A 26,004-nucleotide genomic window follows, 5' to 3' on the forward strand; every position below is an offset into this window, starting at 1 on the left:
CGTAGGGATTTAAAAATATTTCACTGCCACCCCCAGCTCTGTTCCTGTCTGCTACAATAAAAAAGAAATACTTGGTCTTTGTCCCTGGTTCCTACCACGCATCTCTTAAAACCGTTATCTCCGGAGGGACGGCTAAGTGTCTTTTGTATGTTACCCAGAGGACTGGGGGAGGGGGGTGGTAGCTTCAGGATGGGAGTTGGTCTCCAGAAAGACCAAGCCATGATTAGAGTGTTGGCACGGTCAGTCCTGCCCCCTGACCTGGGAGGAGTGGGGCTGGAGATAGAGTGAATCGCCAATGGCCAACGATTGAATCAATCATGTCTTTGTAAGGAAACCACCATGAAAACCCTAAACCGGTGGTCGGCAAACTGCGGTCGCGAGCCACATGCGGCTCTTTGGCCCCTTGAGTGTGGCTCTTCCACAAAATACCACGTGCAGGCGCGCACGTACAGTGCGATTGAAACTTCGTGGCCCATGCGCAGACGTCGGTTTTCGGCCTGGGCGAGTCTATTTTGAAGAAGTACCGTTGATATTTGGCTCTGGTGATTAATGAGTTTGCCAACCACTGCCCTAAACTATGGTCGAGCTTCCGGGTTGGTGAACACATGGCCATGCTGCGAGGGTGGTACGCCCAGAGAAGGCATGGAAATCCCACACCCCTCCCCCATACCTTGTCCTGTGCATCTCTTCCGTCTCACCGTTCCTGAGTTGTAGCTTTTATTTATATTTTTAAATATGTTTTTATTCTGAGTTGTAGCTTTTTAAAAAAATATATTTTATTGATTTTTTACAGAGAGGAAGGGAGAGGGATAGAGAGCTAGAAACATCGATGAGAAAGAAATACCGATCACCCGCCTCCTGCACACCCCCCCCCCCCCGGGGATGTGCCTGCAACCAAGGCACATGCCCTTGACTGGAATCGAACCTGGGACCCTGCAGTCCGCAGGCCGACGCTCTACCCACTGAGCCAAACCAGTCAGGGCTAGTTGTAGCTTTTGTAATAATGTAATAACGGGTCAAATGCTTTCCTGAGTTTTGTGAGTCATTCTAGTTATCAAACCTGAAATGGAAGGAAGATGGCGGGAAACCTCTGACTGTAACCAACTCAGAAATGTGTCTCACCTGGGTCATGATTCTTGCCCCTGGCATCCGAGATGGCGGCAGTCCTGCGGGACTGAGCCCTTAAACCTGTGGCTTCTGATGTGGGCTCTGGGTAGTTAGTTTCAGAATTGAATTGAACTGTAGGACACCCGGTTGATGCCTGCAGATTTGCTTCATATGGAAAATCCCCACATATTTGGTGTCAGAAGTGTGCGTAAAAACAGTTTGTTTCTGACATTCAGCAGGCACTGTACAGATGTTTGTTCAGTGAATGAATGAACTGCAGAGCCGGAGTGAGCTAGGTCCAAAGACTTGCATATGGTACCAGGATTCTCATCCCTGCTCTCTGTGCCTTCTCTCTGTAGCCTCGCCCCTGTGAGGTGGCCCCCTCTGAACCATGTGAGTTGTGGGGGGCTGTGGGGATGGTGGAAGCTGCTCTTTCCTGATAACCCTAGTTAACTTCCCCAAACCAGGTCTCTTGGCCACCTGGGTCCCAGTCCATGCCTGAACCAATGACTGAGGTCGAGACAGATGAAACGTGCTGATTGGCTGGCTGGGAGTATTTGCCCGCCCCTAACTTAGGGACAGAAATCTGAGAGGTGGGCTGGTTCCAAAGAAAGCTAGGTGTGTTTTACAGAAGTGGCAGTTGATTGCAGCAATAGCAAATAGGACTGTGCCCATTTTATTATCTTCCCCAAAAGAAAGATGGAAACATTAGATAAATTACCATTTGCAACCCCCAGTGGAAGAATCCATTCAGTCTGCTATGGTCACTGGATGAAACCCTGGTTTTATTGATTCTCAGCAGTGTCCGTGGCCACCCCTTAATTGGGTAAATGTAATAAGTCCCATGCCCAGGCCACGGCCCAGTCCAATTAAATCAGAAGATGGAGAGATGGTGTAACCACAGAACCAGCTCAAACGGGTCCTATCCTGTTTCTAATGTCAACTGATGGATGTTGGTGTCGATTCAACAACAATAGGAATCCCCAGTCGGGTGTGGTGAAGAATGAAATTACACAGTGCAAAACACCTCAGTTGTGATACAGCACAGCTGTGAGGCAGCCCTGGGGCCAGGCCACCCTCCAACTAGGCGGCTCTGCCCCTGGCTGGTCTGCACCGGTCTGCTGTGTCGTCAGCTCTGTGCTGCAGTGACCTGCTCACTGCCTTCTGGCCTGTTCTGCTCCTTTCCGCTTTAGGTGGAAAGAAGAGTGCTCCCAGAGCCGCAGGAGAGCTGGCTTATATAGACACAAGTCCCCACCCCTGGTCCCTGATTGGTGTGTCCTCATGCAAATGAGGGCTCCACATCCTCGGCAGTTTGATTGGTCCAAAAGGCACTGTCCTAATTGGTCAGAATAGAACTGCTCCAGTTGACCGGACCTTTGCAGCTCGGGTTGGATGGGGAAAGCCTCAGTCCTATGGGTTGAAATAGGATTTCAGGCACTCCTTCATCAGGGCTGGCCCAGGGGGCGGAAGCAGTACAGGCAGGCGAGTCAGTGCAGAGGCAAGCAGTTCAGTGCAGACTCCTCCCTGGAGTGCAGTTTGTGTGAGAGGCCCCTGTGTAGAAATGGCTGCCAGGCTCTGTTTTTAAAAATTTGAGCCCAGTTAGCCACCAGGAACCCTTGTCAGTAGGTATCTTCGTTCTCAGGGTTCGCACCAACAGGACCCAGACCCAAAGTTTAAACTTCGATATTCCCCTTGTGAGTAGCACTTGTGAACCCTTCGGTGCTCCCCCCACAGAAACAAAGGACCAGGACAAGATCGGAACCTGATGAAACCCTTTCAGAAGCAAAGGGCCTGTTGTCCAGGAAGATCCGGTGTTGCAATCCCTTGCATTATTAGTTTTTATTTATTGATTTTTAGAGAGAGAGAGGAAGGGAGAGAAAGAGAGTGAGAGAGAGTGAGGGAAACACCAGTTTGTTGTTCCACTTATTTATGCACTCATTGGTTGATTCTTGTGTGTGCCCTGATTGAACCCATAACCGTGGTATCTCAGGACAACACTCTAACCAACTAAGCTACCTGGCCCCAAGCCCTGGAAGGAGAAGACAGGCTTGAGCCTTGCCTCCTGTCTCTTTACAGGTTGACCTCACGATAAAAGCTTTTTTTTTCCTCCTCAAAAGCTAGTGCCATAGCCTCCTCGGCATGGCTCAGTGGTTGAGCATTGACCTATGAACCAGGAGTTTGCAGTTTGATCCCAGGTCACATGTCAGGGTTGCAGGCTCCATCCCCAGTGTGGAGCGTGCAGGAGGCAGCTGATCAGTGATTCTCTGTCATCATTGATATTTCTAACTCTCTCCCTATAATCAATACAAATATATTTTAAAAAGAAAAAAGAAGAAGCTAGTGCCATAGTATTGGCTTCTGTGTCCATTAGGCCTTGCTTGGTAACCCTGGGGTCCAAGCTTGAGTATTTTGTTAAATTCCCAGGGGGTTCCAGTGTACAGCCAGGGCTGAGAACAAGTGATTTATAGGAAATACAGGGGAGAGAGGAACAAGGTAAAGGCACCACAGAGCAGATGTAGCAAAACCAGACGGTGTGGAATTCCCAGCATTTCACACTCTTCCTGCAACAAATCCAAGGTAGGTGGGGTTGGGGAAAAGGAGGAAATCTAGAGCAGCGGTTTCTCAAAGTGTGTTTCCTGTGTCCGCAACGTTGTCTGGGAATGTGCTAGGAATGCAGACCCCTGCGCCCTCAAGGTCTCCTGAGTCAGAAGCTCTGGCAGAGGGATTGGGACTTTAACAAAACCTCTAGAGCAGTGGTTCTCAGCCTTCCCAATGCCGCGACCCTTTAATACAGTTCTTCATGTGGTGGTCACCCCCAACCACAACATTATTTTCTTTTTCTTTTTTTTTTTTTTTAACAATAAAGCTAATTTTTTATTATTATTATTGCTTAAAGTATTACAAAGGGTATTACATATGTGTCCTTTTTTTCCCCACCCTTGACAATCCCCTGGCCTCCCCTACCCCCCAGTGTCTTATGTCCATTGGTTATGCTTATATGCATGCATACAAGTCCTTCGGTTGATCTCTTACCCCCCCTCCTGCCCCCCCAACCCTCCCCGGCCTTCCCGCTGCAGTTTGACCATCTGTTTGAGGCAGCTCTGCCTCTGTATCTATTTTTGTTCATAAGTTTATAATAGTCTCTATTATCCATGAATGAGTGAGATCATGTGGTATTTTTCCTTCATTGTCTGGCTTATTTCACTTAGCATAATGCTCTCCAGTTCCATCCATGCCGTTGCAAATGGTAAGAGTTCCTTCTTTTTTACAGCAGCATAGTATTCCATTGTGTAGATGTACCATTAAATTATTTTCGTTGCTACTTCATAACTGCAATTTTGCTAGTGTTATGAATCGTAATGTAAATATCTGATATGCAGGATGTATTTTCATTGTTACAAATTGAACATAATTAAAGCATCGTGATTCATCACAAAAAATATGTAATTATATATGTGTTTTTCGATGGTCTTAGGCGACCCCTGTGAAAGGGTCGTTCGACCCCCAAAGGGGTCGCGACCCACAGGTTGAGAACCGCTGATCTAGAGGATTGCAATGCGCACTCTGATTTCGGGACTACTGGGTTCAGATAAAAGGGATGTAGAAGACATGACACACATAACATGTGGAGCTTGTTTGGATCCCAATTCAAAGAAACCAAATGCACAGTGACATTTGGAGCCAATTAGAGGAATTCGATGATGGCCTGTGTGTTTGGTGATGCCAAAGAATGGCTGCTAATTGTCTTAGCTGTTGTCTTAGTCCATTCAAGCTGCTGTAACAGAATATCAGACTTGGTGGGTTATAAACAACATTAATTTCTCACAGTTCTAGAGGCTGGGAAGTTCAAGACCACGGTGCCAGCAGATTACTGTGTCCTCACATGGAGGGAGGGGTGAGGGAGCTCTTTGGAGTCTCTATTACAAGGGCACTAATCCCATTCATGAGGGCCCCACACTCATGACCTAATCACCTCCTGATACCATCACCTTGGGGATTAGGTTTCAACATACAAATTTTGGGAAGACACACGTATTCAGTCTGATGTTATAATGGCATTAGGGTTGTGAACACAAATGTATACATTTTTAAATTTTATTTTAACCTTTATTGTTGAGAGGATTACAGATGTCCCCCCTCTCTCCCCCATTGCCTCCCTTCACCTGGTTCCCTCCTCACCGCAGGTCTTCACCACCTATTGTCTGTGTCCATAGGTAATGCATATACGCATATAAATTCTTTGGTTAATCTCTTCTCAGCACCCCACCCCCCTTTCCTCTGAGATTCACCAGTGTGTTCCATGTTTCCATGCCTCTGGTTATATTTTATTCATCAGTTTATTTTGTTCATTAGATTCCTTATTCATTTATTTTTATTATTATTTTTTAAAAATATTTTTATTGGTTTCAGAGAGGAAGGTAGAGGGAGAGATAGAAACATCAATGATGAGAGAGAATCATTGATCAGCTGCCTCCTGCACGCTCCCTATTGGGGATCGAGCCTGCAACGCAGGCATGTACCCTTGACTGGAATCGAACCCGGGACCCTTCAGTGTGCAGGTCGATGCTCTATCCACTGAGCAAAACCAGCCAGGGATATTTTGATTTTTAGATTCAATTGTTAGTAGGCATGCATTTATTGCCATTTTATTGTTCATGTTTTTGATATTTTATTTCTTCTTCTTCTTCTTCTTCCTCTTCAGGAAGACCCTTTAACATTTTATGTCATACTAGTTTGGTGGTGATGAACTCCTTTAGCTTTTTCTTATCTGTGAAGCTCTTTATCTGACCTTCAATTCTAAATGATAACTTTGCTGGGTAGAGTAATCTTGGCTGTAGGTCCTTGCTTTTCATCACTTTGAATATTTCTTGCCACTCCCTTCTGGCCTGCAAAGTTTCTGTTGAGAAATCAGCTGACAGTTGTATGGGTGCTCCCTTGTAGGTAGGAAACTGCTTTTCTCTTTGCTGCTTATAAGATTCTCTCTTTGTCTTTAACCTTTGGCATTTTAATTATGATGTGTCTTGGTGTGGGCCTCTGCCCCTCATACTAGTCTCGATGTACTTTCTTCGTTACTTCTCTAGTTGTAGGACTTCTGTTCAGCCAGTTTTCAGGCAGTTCTCAATGATGGTTGTTCTGTATTGTATTGTCATTTTGATGTGGTTGTGCAAGGTGGCAAGTACCTGTGTTTACCTGTGCTGCCAGCTTGGTTCTCCTCAAAAACATATTTAAAAAAAAAAAGAGAGAGAGAAAGGGATAATGAAACAAATAATGTCAAATTCTTGGTGATTGCTGAGTCTGGGTTAGGAGTACATGGGGGTTTCTTTGGACAAGTTATCTTTTGTGAATGTTTTTTAAAAAATATATTTTATTGATTTTTTACAGAGAGGAAAGGAGAGGGATAGAGAGCTAGAAACATCGATCAGCTGCCTCCTGCACACCCCCTACTGGGGATGTGCCCGCAACCAAGGTACATGCCCTTGACCGGAATTGAACCTGGGACCCTTCAGTCCGCAGGCCGACGCTCTGTCCACTGAGCCAAACCAGCCAGGGCTTTTGTGAATATTTTTGATTTTTTTTCACATAATAATTTACCAAACAAGACAGTTGCATGTGAACTAAAATCATTGCCAGCTAGTATGAAAAATAAAGCGAAGGAAAAAACAAAACAAAAGAAAAATAACTAAATAAAGCGAAGGAGAAGGGAGTCGGGATGACAGAAGTTTCCCCAATCTTTTATTACCAATCTCCCTTCAAAAAAACAGTGAGTTCCACAGAGAAAAAAAAATGAGACCACATCTCCAACAGCCAGGTGTGCCCAGGTGTCGTCTGTCAGCTCAGCTTCACAAACAGCAACAAGGTGGTAAGAACTCCTGGCAGCTGACATGGAAGAAACAAACACAGAACCAACTTTGAGGGACTTCTGGAACGGGAATCAAATTGGAAACACAGAGATGGGTAGCATCGTGTTCCGGAAACGGCAGGGGCAGGGTTTACACGTGGCCTCAGGGTCCCCAGGCCACGTTGGAGGTCATTTGGACCTGTTCACATCGTTTCAGTGGAGGGTAGAAGGCGGAGGCCTTTCAGGATGCACAGCAGTCATTCTCCCTTGCTTCCCCCAGGTCTTATCTCCACCCTCTTCTGTTCTCCCCTGGGTCCTGAAAACTACATTTCCCAGAAACCCCTGCCTTCTTCCTTCCTGTTAGATTTGGCCAATAGGAAGCACCAATGAGAGGTGGGAGAATGGGTGTAAGTTTGAAGTATTCCCACTCCCTCCTCTCTTCTGCTCATCCTGAACCCTCCGAGCCTGCTCGCCCCAGCGCTTCAGGACTTGGAGAAGTAAACGCTCCCCAAGCTGCTAGCCCCTGAGTGCCCCAACAGCCCTCGCTTTCCTGAACTCTGCCCACACCTCTGCAGAGGCCCCAGAAGCTACTTTTCTGATCTTTTTTTTTTCAATGACAGTTTACATACAATATTATTTTGTACCTGAGGCCTAGTGCATGAAATTCATGCATGGGAGGGGGTTCCCTCAGCCCAGCCCGCACCCTCTCCAATCCAGGACCCCTCGGGGAATGTCCGACTGCCGGTTTATCAGGCCTAAACCGGCAGTCGGACATCCCTCTCACAACCCGGGACTGCTGGCTCCTAACTGTTCACCTGCCTGCCTGCCTGATTGCCCCTAACTGCCCTCCCCACCCCCCCCACAGCTTGATCACCCCTAAACGCCTCTGCCTGCCAGCCTGATTACCCCTAACTGCCCTCCCCTGCCAGCCTGGTTGCCCCCAACTGCCCCCCTCTGCCAACCTGGTTGCCCCCAACTTCCCCCCTACCAGTCTGGTCACCCCCAACTGCCCCCCTTGCCAGCCTGGTCGCCCCCAACTGCCCCACCCTGCCAGCCTGGTCGCCCCATGCAGACTGCTGTTCAGTTGTTTGGTCATCCCTCACCAACACCCCTGCCAGCCTTGTCACCCCATGCAGCCTGATGTTCGGTCGTTACTGTGACTGTGACTGTGTGCCGGACAATTTGCATATTCCTCTATTATTACTATAGATTAGTTTCCAGTGCACAACATAATGTTAGATAATCATATACTTTACAAAGTGGTCCTCCCAATATTTCAGGGGCCCACCTGGCACTGTATATAGTCCTTACAATATTATTGCCTATATTCCCTATGCTGTACTTTACATCTCCATGACTATTCTGTGGCTAACAATTTGTACCAATTTGTACTTCTTCTTCTTCTTTATTTTTAAATGATTTTATTATCTCTTTTTTTAAAAAATAAGTTGTTATTGATTTCAGAGAAAGGAAGGGAGAGGAGAGAGAGAGATAGAAACATCACTGAGAGCCTGACCTGTATGAACCAGGTAGTTGTGGTTCAATTCTGGGTCAAGGCATATGCCCAGGTTGTGGGCTCTATTCCCAGTAGGGGGTGTGCAGAAGGCAACTGGTCAATGCTTCTCTCTCATCTTTGATGTTTCTATCACTCTCTCCCTCTCCCTTCCTCTCTGAAATCAATAAAAATATAAATTTAAAAAGTCTTTTAATTTGTATTAAAAAAATAGAAACATCATATTTTTTATCTGTTCATCTATTGATGGCCATTTGGGTTGTGTCCATATCTTGGCTATCCTATCTAATAAAAGAGAAAAATGGTAATTGGCGTACGACGATACCCTTTTCATTGGCTAATCAGGGCTATATGCAAATTAACTGCCAACTAAGATCAGCAGTTAACTGCCAACAAGATGGCGGTTAATTTGCATATGTAGGCACAATGCAGGGAGGCGAAAGGGAAAGCAGGAAGAAGCCCCCTGCCAAGGAGAATCAGGCGACTTTGCTGCCCTGGCCAGTGATAGCAGGAAGTAGGGGTGGAGCCAGCGATGGGAGCTGGGCACGGTAGAAGCTGGCAGTCCCGGGAGCTAGGGGTCCCTTGCCTGGGCCTAAAGTGGAGCCCACAATCACGGGGCCACTGCAGCTGCGGGTCCCTGCTGCCCGGGCCGGACGCCTAGGCCAGAGGTGTTAGGCCTGGGCAGGGGCGGAGCCTGCAACCACGGGGAGCTGGGGGTCCCCTGCCTAGGCCTGACACCTCTGCCGAAGGCCTCAGGCCTGGTCAAGGGGCCGATCCGGTGATTGGTGATCGGAGGGTGATGAGGGTCAACTCCTCTGGCCGAGGCATCAGGCCTGGGCGGGGGGCGGAGCCGGGGATTGGGGGGATATGATGGTCCCCTTGCCCAGGCCTGAAGCCTGGGTCAGAGGCGTCAGGCTTGGGCGGGGGGTGGAGCAAGCGATCAGAGGGAGATGGGGGTCCCCTGCCCAGGCATGATTCCTGGGCCAGAGGCCTCAGGCCTGGGCGGGGGCCAGAGCCAGTGATAAGGGGGAGATGGGGGTCCCCTGTCCAAGCCTGACACTTCTGGCGGAGGCATCAGGCCTGGGCAAGGGGCCGATCAGGCGATTGGAGGGTGATGGGGGTCTACGCCTCTGGCCGAGGCATCAGGCCTGGGCTGGGGGCAGAACCAGTGATGGGGGGAAATGAGGGTCCCCTGCGCAGGCATGATTCCTGGGCCAGAGGCCTCAGGCCTGGGCGGGGGCCAGAGCCAGTGATAAGGGGGATATGGGGGTCCCCTGTCCAAGCCTGACACCTCTGTCAGAGGCGTCAGGCCTGGGCAAGGGGCCGATCCTGCGATTGGAGGGTGATGGGGGTCAACGCCTGAGGGCTCCCATTATGTGAGAGGGGGCAGGCTGGGCTGAGGGATACTCCCCCCACACACACACACCCAGTGCACGAATTTCGTGCACCGGGCCCCTAGTCTATCTAATAAAAGAGTAATATGCAAATTAACCGTCACTTTGCAGCAAAGATGGCGGCACCCATAGTGGTTGGGGCAGGATGCTGGTGGCATTGCCCCGGCAACACGAGCCCAGCGTCCCTGCCCTGGCTGCACGGCGGGAGGGAGGGGCCTCAGGCCAGAGGCCAGGGCGAGGGACACTGGCGTCATTGCAGGCTGGGCTGAAGGACCCCCTCCCCATGCATGAATTTCGTGCACCAGGCCTCTAGTTGTAAATAACGCTGCAATGAACAAAGGGTACATATATTCTTTCCAATTAGTGTTTTGGGTTTCTTCAGATATATCCCAGAGGTGGAGTCACTGGGTCATAAAGCAGTTCTATTTTTAATTTTAAAAAAATCTTTTCATTGATTTTTTTTAAAGAGAGGAAGGGAGAGAGAAAGAAACATATATGTGAGAGCAAAACATTGATTGGCTGCCTCTAGCATGCTCCCTAGTGGGGATCAAGCCTGAAACCCAGGTGTGACCTGACCCGGAATGGAACTGATACCTTTCAGTGCACAGGACGAGGCCCAATCAACTGGGGATTACAATGAACATCTTTACTTTTTACAGTCTTGCTTGGATTAAGAGTAAATTAACTTCAGTAGCCTACAAAAACGTTGCTCCTGTATAGCTGTTTTCTCCAACCTTGTTCATGCTATTATTGTCATGTATATTTCATTTTAACATAAGTCTATCAACGCAGTTTTATAGTTATTGCCTTATGCAATTATCTTTATATGAGATAGGAGAAGAAAAGTTTTAACAAAAAATATTTTTCTCTTCCTGGGGCTTATCTGAACTTGGCCCTGAGGAAAGAGCCGCTCCTTGGACAGGCTCAGGGATGAGAATAGCTCCTGTGCACACTGTTTCCATGGTGAGTGGCCTTCGAGCATCTCTCGTGGTGCATGAAGAACTCATCATCTCGCTGCCTCTGCCTCCCTGTGATCCCTGCCTCGGATAAGACCTCTCTCGGGCTGATGACAATAACTTCCCAGAGTCATGGGGCATCGCCCAAAGCCTCTGACTCACGCCACCTCATCAGTGCTTAGCAGCAAACAAGGCGCAGCCCATTTTACAAATGAGGGAGGCTGTCGTCCTAACTCACAGTCAGACAGCCAGTGAGTGACACGGCTAGGACCAGAGTTTGGAGCCCCAGCCCTTGCCCCCTCAGGCCTTCCACCAGAGAAGTGTAGGCCAGACTCACTAGCAGGATGAAGAGGGCACATCTCCAGGGTAAGTTGTTTCTCACTTGAATCCTGCATCACTCACATGCCTTCCTCACCCCTTCTTTTCTTCTCTTTCCTTTTCTCCTCCTCCTCCTCCTCCTCCTCCTCCTCCTCCTCCTCCTCCTCCTCCTCCTCCTCCTGTTAATCCTCACTTGAGGATATTTTTCCATTGATTTTTAGAGAGAGTGAAAAACTTCGATGTGAGGGAGACATATGGATTGGTTGCCTCCTGCATGTGCCCCGACTGGGGCTGGGGTTCAAGCCTGCAACCGAGGTACATGCCTTGACCAGAATCGAACCCGGGACACTTCAGTCTGCAGGCCAACGCTCTATCCACAGAGCCAAACCAGCTAGGGCCATTGGTTGATTCCTGTATGTGCCCTGACTGGCATCAAACCCGTAACCTTGGCATATCAGGACAAAACTCCAACCAACGGAGCTACCTGGCCAGGGCCACATTTTCCAATTTAAGAATCATGTTTCTCACCTATCCCCGCTGGTTAGAAGGCCAGCTCCATGACAGAAGAGATTTTTGTTTGTTTAATTCTAAGTTGTATCCTTAGTGTCTACAATATTGACTGGACCTAGTAGGTGCTCAATAAAGTTCGTGGAGTAAAAAAGATGTGAAAAACCTTTCTACTGCCTGGCCGGCGTAGCTCAGTGGTTGAGCGTCGACCTATGAACCTGGAGGTCACGGGTTCGATTCCCAGTCAGGGCATATGCCCAGGTTTCGGGCTCTATCCCCAGTGTGGGGTGTGCAGGAGGCAGCTGATCAATGATTCTCTCTCATCATTGATGTTTCTCTCTCTCTCCCTCTCCCTTCCTGTCTGAAATAAATAAACTCAATAAAAATATTTTTTAAAAATAAGCATTTTTTTAAACCTTTCTACTGCCTTTCTGTTATTCTCAGAATAAAGCCAACCCCTCTCTGTATCCCACAAGGCCTTATATTACCTTGCCCGCATCAACCTGCCCTCATCTCACCCTTCTTGTCCATCCTGCTCCGCCCCAGGGGCCTCCCTGCTGGTCCTTGAATAAGGCAAGCTTATCCCAGCCTCAGGGCCTTTGCACCAACTGTTCCCTCTGCCCTCCCCCCATATACACACATGGCTTTTCCTCAGGTCACTGGTCAGCCGTCACCTCCTCAGACAGTCCCTCCCTAACCTTCCTTATTCCATCACCATGTTTTACTGCCTCCCCCACTTGAATGTCAGTGCCACATTGGCAGGGATTTTTGTCTTTTTTCATCACTGTTGTGTCCTCAGTGCCCCGAACAGTGCTTGGCACACAGTAGGTGCTCAATAAAAGAATGCAGTGCATCCCAGAGGAGCGAGGCTTACCTGTATCACTGCTGCCCCCAGTGAGCCTAAACTCAGGTTGACGCTCTGAGTCGTGACTATTTTCTGGAACTTGGGAAAACAGCCCTGCAGGTACAAATGTCAAAGCAGGCGGGACCTGGTTAGGGGCTCGGAGACTCCGAGGCCCTGTCACCATCCACCCCTTTTGGGGCCATTCAAACTGCCCCCAGATTCAGGGAGGAGAAAGGGACAGGGCGACAGGACCTCGGCTCCTTCTCACTTGACTGCTCCCCAACATGCCAGCATTGCCCTAGCCTCCTCCTCCTTCCACACACCCCCCCAGAGGACCCCCCAGTGTCCACATGGGCAAGTCATCACTAACTGTGGGACCCTCTTTCTGCGCCTCGGTTTCCCAACTGTAAACGTGACCAACTGGGTCCCCCTCACAAGATTTTTGAGTGGATTAAGACAGCGGTTCTCAACCTGTGGGTCGCGACCCCTTTGGCGGTCGAACGACCCTTTCACAGGGGTCGCCTAAGACCATCCTGCATATCAGATATTTACATTACGCTTCATAACAGTATCAACATTACAGTTATGAAGTAGCAACAAAAATAATTTTATGGTTGGGTCACAACATGAGGAAAAGCATTTAAAGGGCCAGAAGGTTGAGCCCTGACCGGTTTGGCTCAGTGGATGGAGCGTCGGCCTTCAGACTGAAGGGTCCCGGGTTCGATTCCGGTCAAGGGCATGTACCTTGGTTGTAGGCACATCCCCAGTAGGGGGTGTGCAGGAGGCAGCTGATCGATGTTTCTCTCTCGTCGATGTTTCTGGCTCTCTATCCCTCTCCCTTCCTCTCTGTAAAAAAAATCAATAAAATATATATTTAAAAAAAAAATGAATAAAGGGCCAGAAGGTTGAGAACCACTGGATTAAGAGAAAGAATCTACAGGAAGTACATAGCAGTGGCCTGACACAGAGCCAGCGTTCAGGAACTATTCGTCATTTCTGAGTGTTCTTTATATATGAACAGAAGGACGTACGTGTTTCTAGCACCTTCTCACTCATTTCCTACAACAACCCCATAAGGTAGGTATTTATTTTCTCTCCCCCCCCCCAATATATTTTTATTGATTTCAGAGAGGAAGGGAGAGGGAGAGGGGGATAGAAACATCCACGGGAAGAGAGAATCTTTGATCCGCTGCCTCCTGCATGCCCCACACTGAGGATCCAGCCCACAATTCGGGCAGGTGCCCTGACCAGGAATCGAACTGTGACCTCCTGGTTGGTAGGTTGATGCTCAACCATTGAGTCATACCAGCTGGGCTCTCTGTTTTATAAATGAAGAAACTGAGGCTCAGACAGGTGAAGAGATCAGACACAGTGGGTGAGCAGAGCAGGCTCCACTCTCCTTGCTGCGGCCACGGAGATGCCCCTCACCTTCTGGGCGCCCAGCACTCCCTGTGTTTGGAAGCTGGGGCTGCCTGTTGCTCACTGTTGGCAGTTCCGTAGCCCCTTCACGTAATGAATATTTACTCAGTGCCTATTGTATGCGAGGCAGTGGGCGCTGGAACCCAGCAATGCGAAAACAGACAAAATTCTTGCCTTGGTGGAGGACATTTGCGTGGGGAAAACAGGTACAGTGGGGCCTTGACTTACGAGTGTCCCGACTAACGAGTTTTTTGAGATACCAGCTGTCTCGCAGCCGATTTTCTGCATTGAGTTGAGAGAGTAATTTGAGTTAACGAGCTCCTTAACGAGCTCGGTCTCCGAACGAATTAAACTCGTAAGTCAAGGCCCCACTGTGTAGTAGGTACTGGTTAAGCACCAGACAGACACTGAAGTAGAATAAGGAGATGAAGTGTAATGGTGATTTGTGGGGAGATCCTATTATAGAGGATCAGGAATATCTCAACAATGGAGCACAGACTAGAAGGAAGTGAGGTGGGAAGACATTTAGGGGAAGAGAATTCCAGGCAGAAGGAACAGCCTTTGCAGAGCCCCTGAGGCTGGCAGGCGCCTGATGTGTTTGTGCTGCCTCGAGGAGGCTGGTGCGGCTGCAGCAGGATGAGTGAGCGTGTGAGTCGGAGGAGAAGTGGTTGTGCAGGGCCCAAGGGGACAGTCCAGGGGTGGGCCAACTTTTTGACTCGAGGGCCACCATGGGTTCTTAAACTGGACCGGAGGGCCGGAACAAAAGCATGGATGGAGTGTTTGTGTGAACAAATATAAATTCAAAGTAAACATCATTACATAAAAGGGTGCGGTCTTTTTTTTCAATAGTTTTATTCATTTCAAACGGGCCGGATCCGGCCCGCGGGCCGTAGTTTGCCCACGGCTGGCCTAGAGGGATGTGATGGGGATTGAGTTAAAGTGAATGCCCAGCCCTGGCCAGTGTAGCTCAGTTCATTGGGCGTCATCCTGGCACCAAAAGGTTGCCGCTTCAATTCCCAGTCAGGGCACATGTCCAGGTTGTGGGCTCAATCCTGGGTAGGGGGCATGCAGAGAGATAGAGAGACAGAGAGACAGAGAGAGAAGCATCAACCTGAGAGAGAAACACCAATCACCGGGAATCAAACCCGCAACCTGGGAACGTGCCTTGACCGGAAATCGAACCCACCACCTTTTGGGTATAGGACGACGCTCCAACCGAGTCACACCAGCCAGGGCAAATGTGCAATTTTTATGAAAGTCCCCAGCCCTCGGGGTCTACCATGGTGGTGGCCAACAAAATCGGGAGTTACCGCCTGGTGGATGACATCGGAGGACACGTTGTGCCCGGTACAGGCCGCAGTCCGGATGGATTTGCAGCAGCTCCTGGGGTAGGTGTAGCCAGTCGTCTTCTCAAAGGAGGAACCAGAAAAATCTGTGTAGTTCTTCACCCCACAGCACTTCAGCTGCAGAGCGGAGAAGAAACACTTGAAGACTTCCTTTCACATATTAAACTAACAAAAACAATAGAAGTCACAGTCGCCATGGCTACTAGACAGCAGTCACAGTATTCCAGAGCCTGGGCTAGTGCCTCCCTTACCCCCACCCCCATCACGGCTCAGAGCATTCATGGTTCTCCTCTTACTGGGGGTAAAAGCTGAACTCCTCATCATGGCCCGCAAGGCCCTGCAAGACCTGCCCTGTCCCCTCCAGGCCCTCATCTCCGCCCACTCTCCCTTTCACTTTCTCAGCTTTCGCCTCCCTGTCTCCTTGATGTTTCGCACTTGGCAAGTGCCAGCCTTGGGGCCTTTAGATAGGCTGTTCCCTTTTAAAAAAAAAAATTAAATACACTGTTTTTCTTTCCTTTTTTTTTTTTAAATTGATTTCAGAGAAGAAGGAAGGAGAGAGAGAAATATCAATGATGAGAGAGAAACATTGATTGGCTGCCTCCTGCACGCCCCCTACTGGGGATCCAGGTTGCAAACCGGGCATGTGCCTGACGGAATCAAACCGTGATTTCCTAGTTCAGTGGTCGGCAAACTCATTAGTCAACAGAGCCAAATATCAGCAGTACGACGATTGAAATGTCTTTTGAGAGCCAACTTTTTTAAACTTAAACTATATGGGTAGGTACATTGTGATTAACTTAATTAGGGTACTCCTAAGCTGGCCTTGGCTAAAAACGCCCTCAATCTGATTGAGGTACGTTCGCTGAGGTCGCCCCCTTCCAGCTCTCCCATCCACACTCGTATACTTGTTTCGTCTATCCCAGTGGTCGGCAAACTCATTAGTCAACAGAGCCAAATATCAACAGTACTTCTTCAAAATAGACTCGCTCAGGCCGAAAACCGACTCCTGTGCAAGGGCCACAAAGTTTCAATCGCACTGTACGTGCGTGCCCGCATGTGGTATTTTGTGGAAGAGCCACACTCAAGGAGCCAAAGAGCCGCATGTGGCTCGCGAGCCGCAGTTTGCCGACCACTGTACCTAGTTCATGGGTTGATGCTTAACCACTGAGCCATGCCGGCCAGGCTACAGCACTAGCTTTTGAGGAGGAAAATAAATAAACATATATTTAAAAAAATAATTGAAAGAGGTTTTCAAACACCCAAGAAGGACTTGGACACCCATGTTCATAGCGGCATTTTTCACAGCACCCCAAAGGTGGGGGCAGCTCAAGTGTCCACTGATGGATGATGGGTAAACAAAAGGGGCTGTATCCATACAACGAAATCTTTTTCAGTCTGAAAAAGGAAGGAAATTCTGACCCTTGCTACAACATGTGTGATTCCACTTATATGAGGAGTCAGATGAATAGAGACAGAAAGTAGATGGTGGGTGCCCGGGCTGGGGAAGGGGAGAATGGGAAGTGAGTGTTTAATGGGGACAGAGTTTCAGGTTGGGAAGATGAGAAAGTTCTGGAGCTGGATGGTGGTGATGGCTGCACAACAATGTGAGTGTGCTTAATGCCACTTAAAAATGGTTGAGATGGTAAATTTGATGTTATGTACTAGAGGCCCAGTGCACGAATTTGTGCATGGGGGGGGGAGGGGACACTTGGCCTGGCTGGCAATCGAGGCTGATCGGGGCCAATTGGGGCCAGCCAGCCAGGAGGAGGGACCTCAGGAGATCGGCCAGCTGAGGGAGGTTGGCTGTGGGAGCATCCTGACCCCCGGGGGGGGGGGGGGATGGGGGCAGCTCCTGCGTTGAGCATCTGCCCCCTAGTGGTCAGTGCATCGTCATAGTGACCAGTCATTCGGTTGACCAGTCTTAACGGTAGCTTAGGCTTTTATATGTAGAGCTGTTTTATCACATTAAAAGAAAGATGGGGCTCTCACCTTCTCCATGACCAAGTTCCATTCCATGGAGAAGTCATCGGGCTCATTGTAGCCCCTGTAATTCTTCTTCAGGGCCACAAAGTTGTATTCCAGGGATTCTTCCGGAGCCTCAAAGGGGAAACGGGAAGCCATGAATACACAAAACAGCAAGGCGCCCCATTTGGTGAGGTTTCTTGGGGACAGAGCCAGGGGGTGGGGGCTTCCCTTCTGCTTCCTTCAGGTCCCTCCCCTCAGCCGTGGGTCTGCTCTGGCGGATGCCGCCTTCAGGCTCCCGTCAGCCTGGGAGGCACAGGGAGCGCATCTGGTCGTCTCCATCACAAACCAGTTTGAATCATCTGCTCTTTCCAACCGCCCACACATCTGCCCCCCTCCCACCCCATTTGGCTGAAAGTCTATTAAAGACTTGAATATCATCGTTAGCAACTGAATCAATCTCTCTCTCTCTCGCTCTCTCTCTCTCGCAACTGCATCTCTCTGTGCACAAGAAAAGAAACACATTTAATTTTCCACTGTTTAAATAAAGGTCTAAATTTTAAGCGTGTCCCCTGAAGAGGTGACGTAGCCACATGGTTCAAAATTCGCAAAGCACAGACGGGTAGACCATGAAAAGTCTCCTCCCACCTTTTCTCCCAGCCAACAAGTTCCTCCCACTCCACAGCGACTGTCACTGCTTCCTGTGTCCCCAGAAGAGACATCCTGTGTGTGTCAGAGCAAGTGCATCCGATGGCTTTCCTCCTGGCTTCACAGGACTCTCGGGCTGCACCTGGCTGGTCGTGAACCAGGGAGGCCGTGGCTCTCGGTCCCCCGCTTGTGTCCCGGCGGCCTTTGTCATTTCTGTGCTCGCTGCCTGCGACCAAGGGCTGCCTGTGGCCTCTCAGCACGCAAGCGGCTGATGGGAGGTGTGGGGGTCGGCACTGCAGCTTCCTGGGCCTCGCGTGGAGGAGCGGCTGTGTGTCCTGCACCGGGTCCCCGGGGCCCCCAGCAGGGCTGAACCCAGCCGCCCACAGTGTCACCTTTTACCAACTGCATGCCCTCCCCTGCCTCCCTCCCCTGTCCCTACAGGTGCTTCTTGGGGTCACGTCTCAAATAAACCAGGAGCCTTCACATTCCTGTCTCCGAGTGGGCCTCTGGGGGGACACGAATGAGGACATCACTGTGTCCTGAAGCAAGTGCCACCTTGTTCAGGGACGGCCTTCTCCTTCCCTCCCCCCCGGCAGCGACTGCCTTGTGATGTTGTTATAAACTGGCCCCTCCAGTGACGCTCCCGAGGCGGGGGGTTTGCCGTCCCCGCATGCGTGTCGTTCTGCCCACGGACACACAGGCCCGTGGGTAAAAATGGGACGGTGGGGTCAAAGCATCTGTTTGTCATTTGGATGAATTTTGCCAAATAGCCCCCTGTTTTCAACATATTCCAAAGCCCAACAATGTGTATGGCATTCCCATTGCTCCTTACCACCCACCACCCAGAGCAGGACAGGGGGTCAGATGAACTGGGCCAGTTTCTTGGGGCCTTCGAGGGGAGGCCTGAGGTTTTCGGCTTTTCAAGGCATCTTTAAGGCCCAGTCTCCCTCCTCGGGGCCTCCCTGCCTCCCTCCTGGGGTGGGGTGGGGTGGGGTCGGGGGCTTCAGTTGAGTCTGTTTCTTTCTTTAAAAAGAATTTTTTTTTTATTGATTTCAGAGAGGAAGGGAGAGGGAGAGAGAGATAGACACATCAATGATGAGAGAGAATCATTGGTCGGCTGCCTCCAGCACGCCCCTCACTGGGGATCGAGCCCGCAACCCAGGCATGTGCCCTTGACCGGAATCGAACCTGGGACCCTTCAGTCCACAGACCGACGCTCTATCCACTGAGCCAAACCGGTCTGTTTATTCCTAACGCTGAAGGGGAGAAGCAGCGCTGTACTCACAGTTGGGAGGAAGGCAAGGACCAAGGTGGCGACCGTGATTTCCACCGTGAGGATGACAACCATCCACAGGAGGCTCTGGAAGACACGGCAGGGGCGACGGGAGCTGGGCGCTGCTGGGCGTCCCTGCCCACGCCCAGGCCACGAGGCTGCCCCGGGCTTGAAAGAACGGACATCCAGCGGGGTAGGGGCCTTTATTTCTTTCATGTGTCACTTTCCTATTTGTCCAGGTTGCAGGGTAGACTTAGGAGCCAACTAGCTGGACCCTCACTTCACACCCAGCACTGTATGGGCTTATGTGGCAGGTGTCGTAAAGGCTGTAGGTCGCAGATAGCAGGGACCGGGGTGGGGTGAGTGGGGTGGGGTGGGGAGGACAGAACAGAAGCAGGAGGAGGGGAGAAGCCTCAGACCCACTAATGTGGGAAGAGGCTGACAACTCAAGGGGAGGGGCAGGGACAGGTCGGTGGGTGTAGGAAGAAAATATCAACATTCGCTGCCTAATGTTTCCAATAAGTTCACTTGCACAGTGGAAAACGATGGGAAATTTGGCAGGCAGAGGGGCGGTCTTCAAGTTACCCATCAAGGAGAAGCTGCCTCCCCCGCCCCCTCCCCCCCCCCCCCCGCGTGTCTCAGTTTCCCCGTCTGCACAATATGGCGGTGGGACCAGCTCTAGGGGTCTCGGTGGATTCTGTGGAGCTTGAGGCCAGATGGGAGCGAAGTAAGGTCACCTCCTGGCTTTCCTTTCATGCATTTCTGTTTGTACCTATTATTATTATTATTATTATTATTACTAGAGGCCCAGTGCACGAAATTTGTGCATGGTCGGGGGGGGGGGGGTGTCCCTCAGCCTGGCCTGCACCGTCTCCAATCCAGGACCCCTTGGATCGTGCCTAAACTGACAGTTGGACATCCCTCTCACAATCTGGGACTGCTGGCTCCTCACCGTTCGCCTACCTGTCTGCCTGATCGCCCCTAACCGCCTCTGCCTACTGGCCTGATTGCCCCCTAACTGCTCTCCCCTGCCAGCCTGATCACCCCCTAACTGCTCTCCCCTGCCGGCCTGATCGCCCCTAACCACCTCTGCCTTGGCCCCTGCCACCGTGGCTTTGTCCAGAAGCACGTCCAGAAGATGTCTGATCTAATTAGCATATTACCCTTTTATTAGTATAGATTATTAAAGACCTGTTTGATGATTTAGGCTGAGTCACCTGGCTTATCTGGCCCTCACACAGAGAGGAAGGAAAGTGCAGTGGATACACCCCCGGGGTCCCCACAGCCCACAGGGGTAAACGTGGGTGCAGGGCTTACCAGGTGTAGGACCCCAGATGAGTGGCTCATGTAACAGGTTATGAGGATTAATATTAATATCAATGTCACTCTCTCCCTGTCTCTGGGTGACTAAGATAACCAGACGTCAGCAAGTCCCAGGCGCTCTATCTTCAGAATCTATCCCCAATCTGCCCTTTCTCACCCCTTCCACAACTCCACCAGGTCTAGCCTCCACCATTCCCACCTGGCCCAGCACAGTGCCTCTGCTCTGGGGCCCCCCCCAATGTCCCCCCCCATGGACACCAGAGGGCGCCCGTGAGCACCAGCACCTGTGAGTACCTGTGTCCCAAAGACCCTCCTCTGCTCAGAACCTTGTGTGGCTCCCAAATCCATCAAAAAGACTTTGCTTTTGTGAGTGAGGTCTCAGAGGCTTTGGGGGGACAGAGACTGGTGGTAAAGCAGGTCGGATTTGCAGACAGGTTGGATGTGGGGTTGTGAGAGGGAGGACTCTGATTCCTCCAAGTTAAACTATGGTTAAAATAGTGTCCATATCACATTAAAGATAAAATGAAATATTGTAGGCATAGGATGTGGCTAAGAAATATTTGCTGAGCTCTAACCGGTTTGGCTCAGTAGATAGAGCATCAACCTGCAGACTCAAGGGTCCCAGGTTTGATTCCGGATAAGGGCATCTACCTTGGTTGCAGGCACATCCCCAGTAGGGGGTGTGCAGGAGGCAACTGATCGATGTTTCTAACTCTCTATCCCTCCCCCTTCCTCTCTGTAAAAAAATTAATAAAATATATTTTTTAAAAAAGAAATATTCGCTGAACCTAATTAAGAAAAGAAATTGAGATGATGGAACTTCAGGGAGAAGGAGGGTGGAGGCAGGGTGCTCTAGGAGGTAACTAGAGTAAGAATTTCCCTGAAAACCCCAAATTGAAATAACCAGAGACTGGTAGCAACACAGTAGAGGAAGGAAAACAAACACACTGGAGATAGATTAAACATAAAGTGGGATAATCCGCTCCAACAAGATTCTAAGGGAAATGAGAAAGGGGATGCTGGGAGCTGGATTTTAAAGAGATGGTTAGCCAAGGCTGTGTGTGAAAATAAAGCATGTAAAATCTGGGACATGCTATCTGCATGGCCATGCTCACAACGTTCATACCCCATGTACTTGAGCATGTACTTGTTCATGTATGACGATTCACAGTGTTGTGTTAGTGGGATGGAAAGAACAGCATGCCCAGAACAGACGCAAACACAATGGAAACTCATGTAGACAGAGGAGGACCAGAGGGGCCACTCAGTAAGGGGGGCAGTATAAATCAGATCCCTACCTCACACCACACACATGGTTAAACTCCAGAAGGCCATGGGGAGAAAACCTAGGAGAGTATAACTCATGGCCTTGGGTAGGAAAGGAGTCCTACTAGTAAGTGAGACACATCATAAAGGAAGAGATGTGTGTATTGATGCCATCAGATGAGACACCATGAACACTGCAAATGGGCAGGAGGGATTTGCAGTGTGTACAGTGAAGGATTTGTACGTGCAGGGCGAGTTTGGGGGTTTGCCTGCAGACCCAACTTACAAACAAGAGAATCTCTCTGCTTTCTTTGGTTGTGCCGTACCACACGAGGAAGCTCAGCAGCACTGTGAGGCAGCCCATCACCAGACACAGGTAGCTAACGTGGAACAGGTACACGGACGACAGCCCGAGGACTTTTGTGAGGACGGCCCCTCTGAACTTGACGTAGATGCCCAGGGCAATGAGGATCACGCCAGACACCTTTAGAACATGAATCAGAAATGGAAAGGCAGCCTGTTCGTTGTTCACAAAAGGAACTCTCCTCAGGGAGGGACAGGAGAGTGAAGGCCAACATATCAGCAAAAACATGAAAACATTGATCGCGCCCCGTGTCGGTGAGGATGGGGAGAAACATCCTCATACGTTTCTGCTAGGCAACAAACTTTATTTTTTTGGGGGGAGGACGGCGGGGAAGGACACTTGCAATTTATATTTAAAACCTTAAAGGTTAGCCCAGCAGGTGTGGAATAGTGGTTGAGCAATCACCTATGAACCAAGAGGTCACAGCTCTATTCGCTGTCAGGGCATAATGCCTGGGTTGTGGGGCGTGCAGGAGGCAGCTGATCAATGATTCTCTCTCATCATTGATGTTTCTATCTCTCTCTCTCTCCCTCTCCTTTCCTCTGAAACCAATCATAAAATTATATTTAAAAACAAACAAAACAAAAAATCCTTAAAGGTTATATGGTAAAAACCTTTACCTAGAAATTCCATTTCTAGATATTCAGCCTAAGGAAAAGCCACATATTTGCCTCAGTACCAGGATGTTCCTTAAGGACAAAGCATCAAAAATCACTGAAGCGCCCTAACCGGTTTGGCTCAGTGGATAGAGCGTCGGCCTGCGGACTGAAGGGTCCCAGGTTCGATTCCGGTCAAGGGCATGTACCTTGGTTGCGGGCACATCCCCAGTGGGAGGTGTGCAGGAGGCAGCTGATCGATGTTTCTCTCTCATCGATGTTTCTAACTCTCTATCCTTCTTCCTTCCTCTCTGCAAAAAAATCAATAAAATATATTTTTTTAAAAATCACTGAAGCAACCAATAAGAGAGCGGATAGGTAAATCATGGCAATGCAGTGGCACCATACACCGTTGCTTTAAATGATACTGTAGGACAGGGGGTGGCAATTTTTTTTTTTCTGAAAATACCCAGATATTATGAGCTCTGTAGACTATAAGTTCACTTTTATCTAATCCTTACCTGAGGATATATTTATATAGATTTTTAGAGAGACAGGATGGGAGAGAGAGAGAAACATCAACATGAGAGAGAAAGCATTGACTGGAAGCCTCCTGTATGTGTCTGGCCCAGGGATCAAACCAACCCAGGTATGTATCCTGACCGGAAATCAAACCTGCAACCTTTTGGTGTATGGGGAAGATGCTCCAACCAACTGAGCCAGCCAGCCAGCCAGGGCTGTAAATTCTCTTTGCAAAGCACTCAGCTATGGTGGTGTACATCAAAAGCAGCCATATTTAATTTGTAAACAATTTTTTAAATTTAAAAATATTTTTTATGTATCCATCCATCCATCCATCCATCCATCCATCTATCTGGGTGTACTGTGCTGACCCCTATTGTAGGAAAGTGTTTATTAGTACAAAAAGATGTTTCCAATGCCTTAGGAAGTTTTTATTTTATTTATTTTTTTATTTTTAACTTTTATTAACTTCAGAAAGGAAGAGAGAGATAGAAACATCAATGATGAGAGAGAATCATCCTGCACAACACCCACTGGGGAATTGAGCCCACAACCTGGGCATGGGCCCTGACCGGAATCAAACCAGCTGAGTGATGGGTTTTTTTGTTTGTTTTGTTTTGTTTTAAAATATTTTATTGGTTTTTTACAGAGAGGAAGGGAGAGGGATAGAGAGCTAGAAACATCGATGAGAGAGAAACATCAATCAGCTGCCTCCTGCACACTCCCCACCGGGGATGCGCCCGCAACCAAGGCACATGCCCCTGGCCGGAATCGAACCTGGGACCCTCCAGTCCGCAGGCCGACGCTCTATCCACTGAGCAAAACCGGTCAGGGCTGATGGTTTATATTGAGCAATGTTCCCATGGTAGGCATGAGCCCCTTTAATGTGCTGTCTCCTTTCTTTTTCTTTTTCTTTTTTTTTATTTTTTCATTTTTTTAAAATATATTTTTATTGATCTCAGAGAGGACGGGAGAGGGAGAGATAGAATCATCAATGATGAGAATCATGGATCGGCTGCCTCCTGCACACCCCACACTGGGGATCGAGCCCATAACCCGGGCACGTGCCCTGACCAGGAATTGAACTGTGACCTCCTGGTTCATAGGTCGACGTGGTGTCTCCTTTAATTCCCATCAAAATGTCACAGCACCGGTAACGAGGAGGAGTGATATTGAATATCTTTCTCTTTCCGGGCAGCCTGTCCTTATCCTGCTCTACTATAAGAACAATCACTTCCTGAATAATGCACATGCTGAGTTATTTTTATAGTAAGAAAACAGTGTTTTGAAAAATGTAAAGGACCAGAAAATGACCACTCCCTCCCGCCCTCCCAACACACTTTCGCTTTCTGCCGGATTTGACTTAGAGCCAAGAGGTCCTCGCTGCCTCTGGGCTCCCAGATCACACCCGTCTGTGATTTTCACCTGCTCTGGGTCAGTGGAGGCTACCCCTGTTCCCAACATGTCCTGCCGCTCGTCAGCCTGCCCTACATTCCTCCCGCTTCCCTGGGGACCGCAGAGCTGGATGCCAATGAATTTGGATCAACTTATTTCTGTCTTCGAGGGAGTCAGCCGTGGAGGAAGGGCCGCGAAGCCTGGGGCCTGGGTTGTGACATACTTACAGCCATGAAGCCATTGAGGAAAAGTAACCGTCTCTTCAAGGAATAGTAGGGGGTGTGCGTTTCAGCCATGCTGGCAGCCTGGGTGCCCTGGACATTAAGTCAGCACCTTCCTACACCTCTGGGCTACTGTTTCCTGAGATGGTAGAGGGCTGGGGGCGGGGGGGAGGCAGGGGCGGGGGTCACTACAGCTGATGTGCTCTATTCCTCTCTCTCCTGACTGCCTGAGCATCTGCAGGGGAGGGGTTGAGTCATCAGCCTTTATCACATCACAATTGGAACAGGTGCTCCAAACTTCCTTCCTGCCGGCTCTTCTAACCAGGCCACGTGAGGCGTGGAAAAAAGGAACGGTGTGCCACCCTGGTACCCCCAGATGCCGTGGGTAGGGTGCTCAGCACTGACCACTTACGTGGTTGACGCTACACTGGGGGGCCAAGCGGGCAAGGGCCTCCACTATCCCATTCATGGCTGCATTCCCAAAGCCTGCTACACAGCAGGTGCTCCAAGACACCAGTGTGGAATGAATGATTCAAAAGGCACTATCCCTGGCCGGTTTGGCTCAGTGGATAGGGTGTCTGGCCCGCGGACCAAAGGGTCTCGGATTCGATTTCAGTCAAGGGCACATACCTCGGTTGCAGGCTCCTCCCTGGCCCAGGCCCTGGTCAGGGCTTGTGCGGGAGACAACCAAACCATGTGTTTCTCTCACATCGATGTTTCTCTCTGTCTTTCCCTTTCTCTTCCACTTTCCCTAAGAATCAACGGAAAAAAATATCCTCGGGTGAGGATTAACAACAGCAAAAAGGCACTATGACCCAGGAATCTCACGACAAGCCACTGGGTCCCGAGCTCCTGCCCACACATTAGCGCATTCGGCCCATCCTTCTCCCAGGGCTCAGAGAGGCCAAGATCACCGCTTGAGGCCACACAGGAAGCAGGATCAAGGCTGGGCTTTGAAGCTCCAAGAGTGCCATGAAGGTGGGAACCTGCGGCCCCTCCCCAGGAACCCGTCCTTTCTCCATCTGAGGCTTGTCGGCCAAAGCTGGTGGAGCGACTGTCCTTGAGCCCATGAGTCACTGATCACTGGGACTTTCTTGATAACAGAGGCCGAGAGGGCATTTCAGGGCAAAAACATGTGCACGTGGGCAGAGAGACCACAGGTCCCGCTCCTGTAGCCCCTCACCCCCATTG

General features: G+C 49.7%; 1 protein-coding gene across 2 annotated transcripts; it reads right to left on the reverse strand.

The window, feature by feature from the left end:
- Positions 1-6,867: 6,867 nt before the first annotated feature.
- TSPAN16 (tetraspanin 16) lies at positions 6,868-24,888 on the reverse strand. 2 transcript variants are annotated; one of them, XM_059696752.1, is made up of 7 exons: positions 24,820-24,888; positions 22,002-22,199; positions 19,139-19,213; positions 17,233-17,340; positions 15,208-15,360; positions 12,509-12,592; positions 6,868-6,984 (listed from the first exon to the last, which is right to left on the reverse strand). In XM_059696752.1, exons 1-7 carry the CDS (start codon positions 24,886-24,888, stop codon positions 6,937-6,939), a joined length of 735 nt encoding a protein of 244 aa, XP_059552735.1. In that variant the 3' UTR covers positions 6,868-6,936. The 2 variants fall into 2 exon arrangements, with proteins under 2 accessions (XP_059552735.1, XP_059552736.1); XM_059696753.1 differs by lacking the exon at positions 19,139-19,213.
- Between the last annotated feature and the right edge of the window lie 1,116 nt (positions 24,889-26,004).

This window comes from Myotis daubentonii, chromosome 5 (assembly GCF_963259705.1).
Source record: "Myotis daubentonii chromosome 5, mMyoDau2.1, whole genome shotgun sequence".
Taxonomy (NCBI): domain Eukaryota; kingdom Metazoa; phylum Chordata; class Mammalia; order Chiroptera; family Vespertilionidae; genus Myotis; species Myotis daubentonii.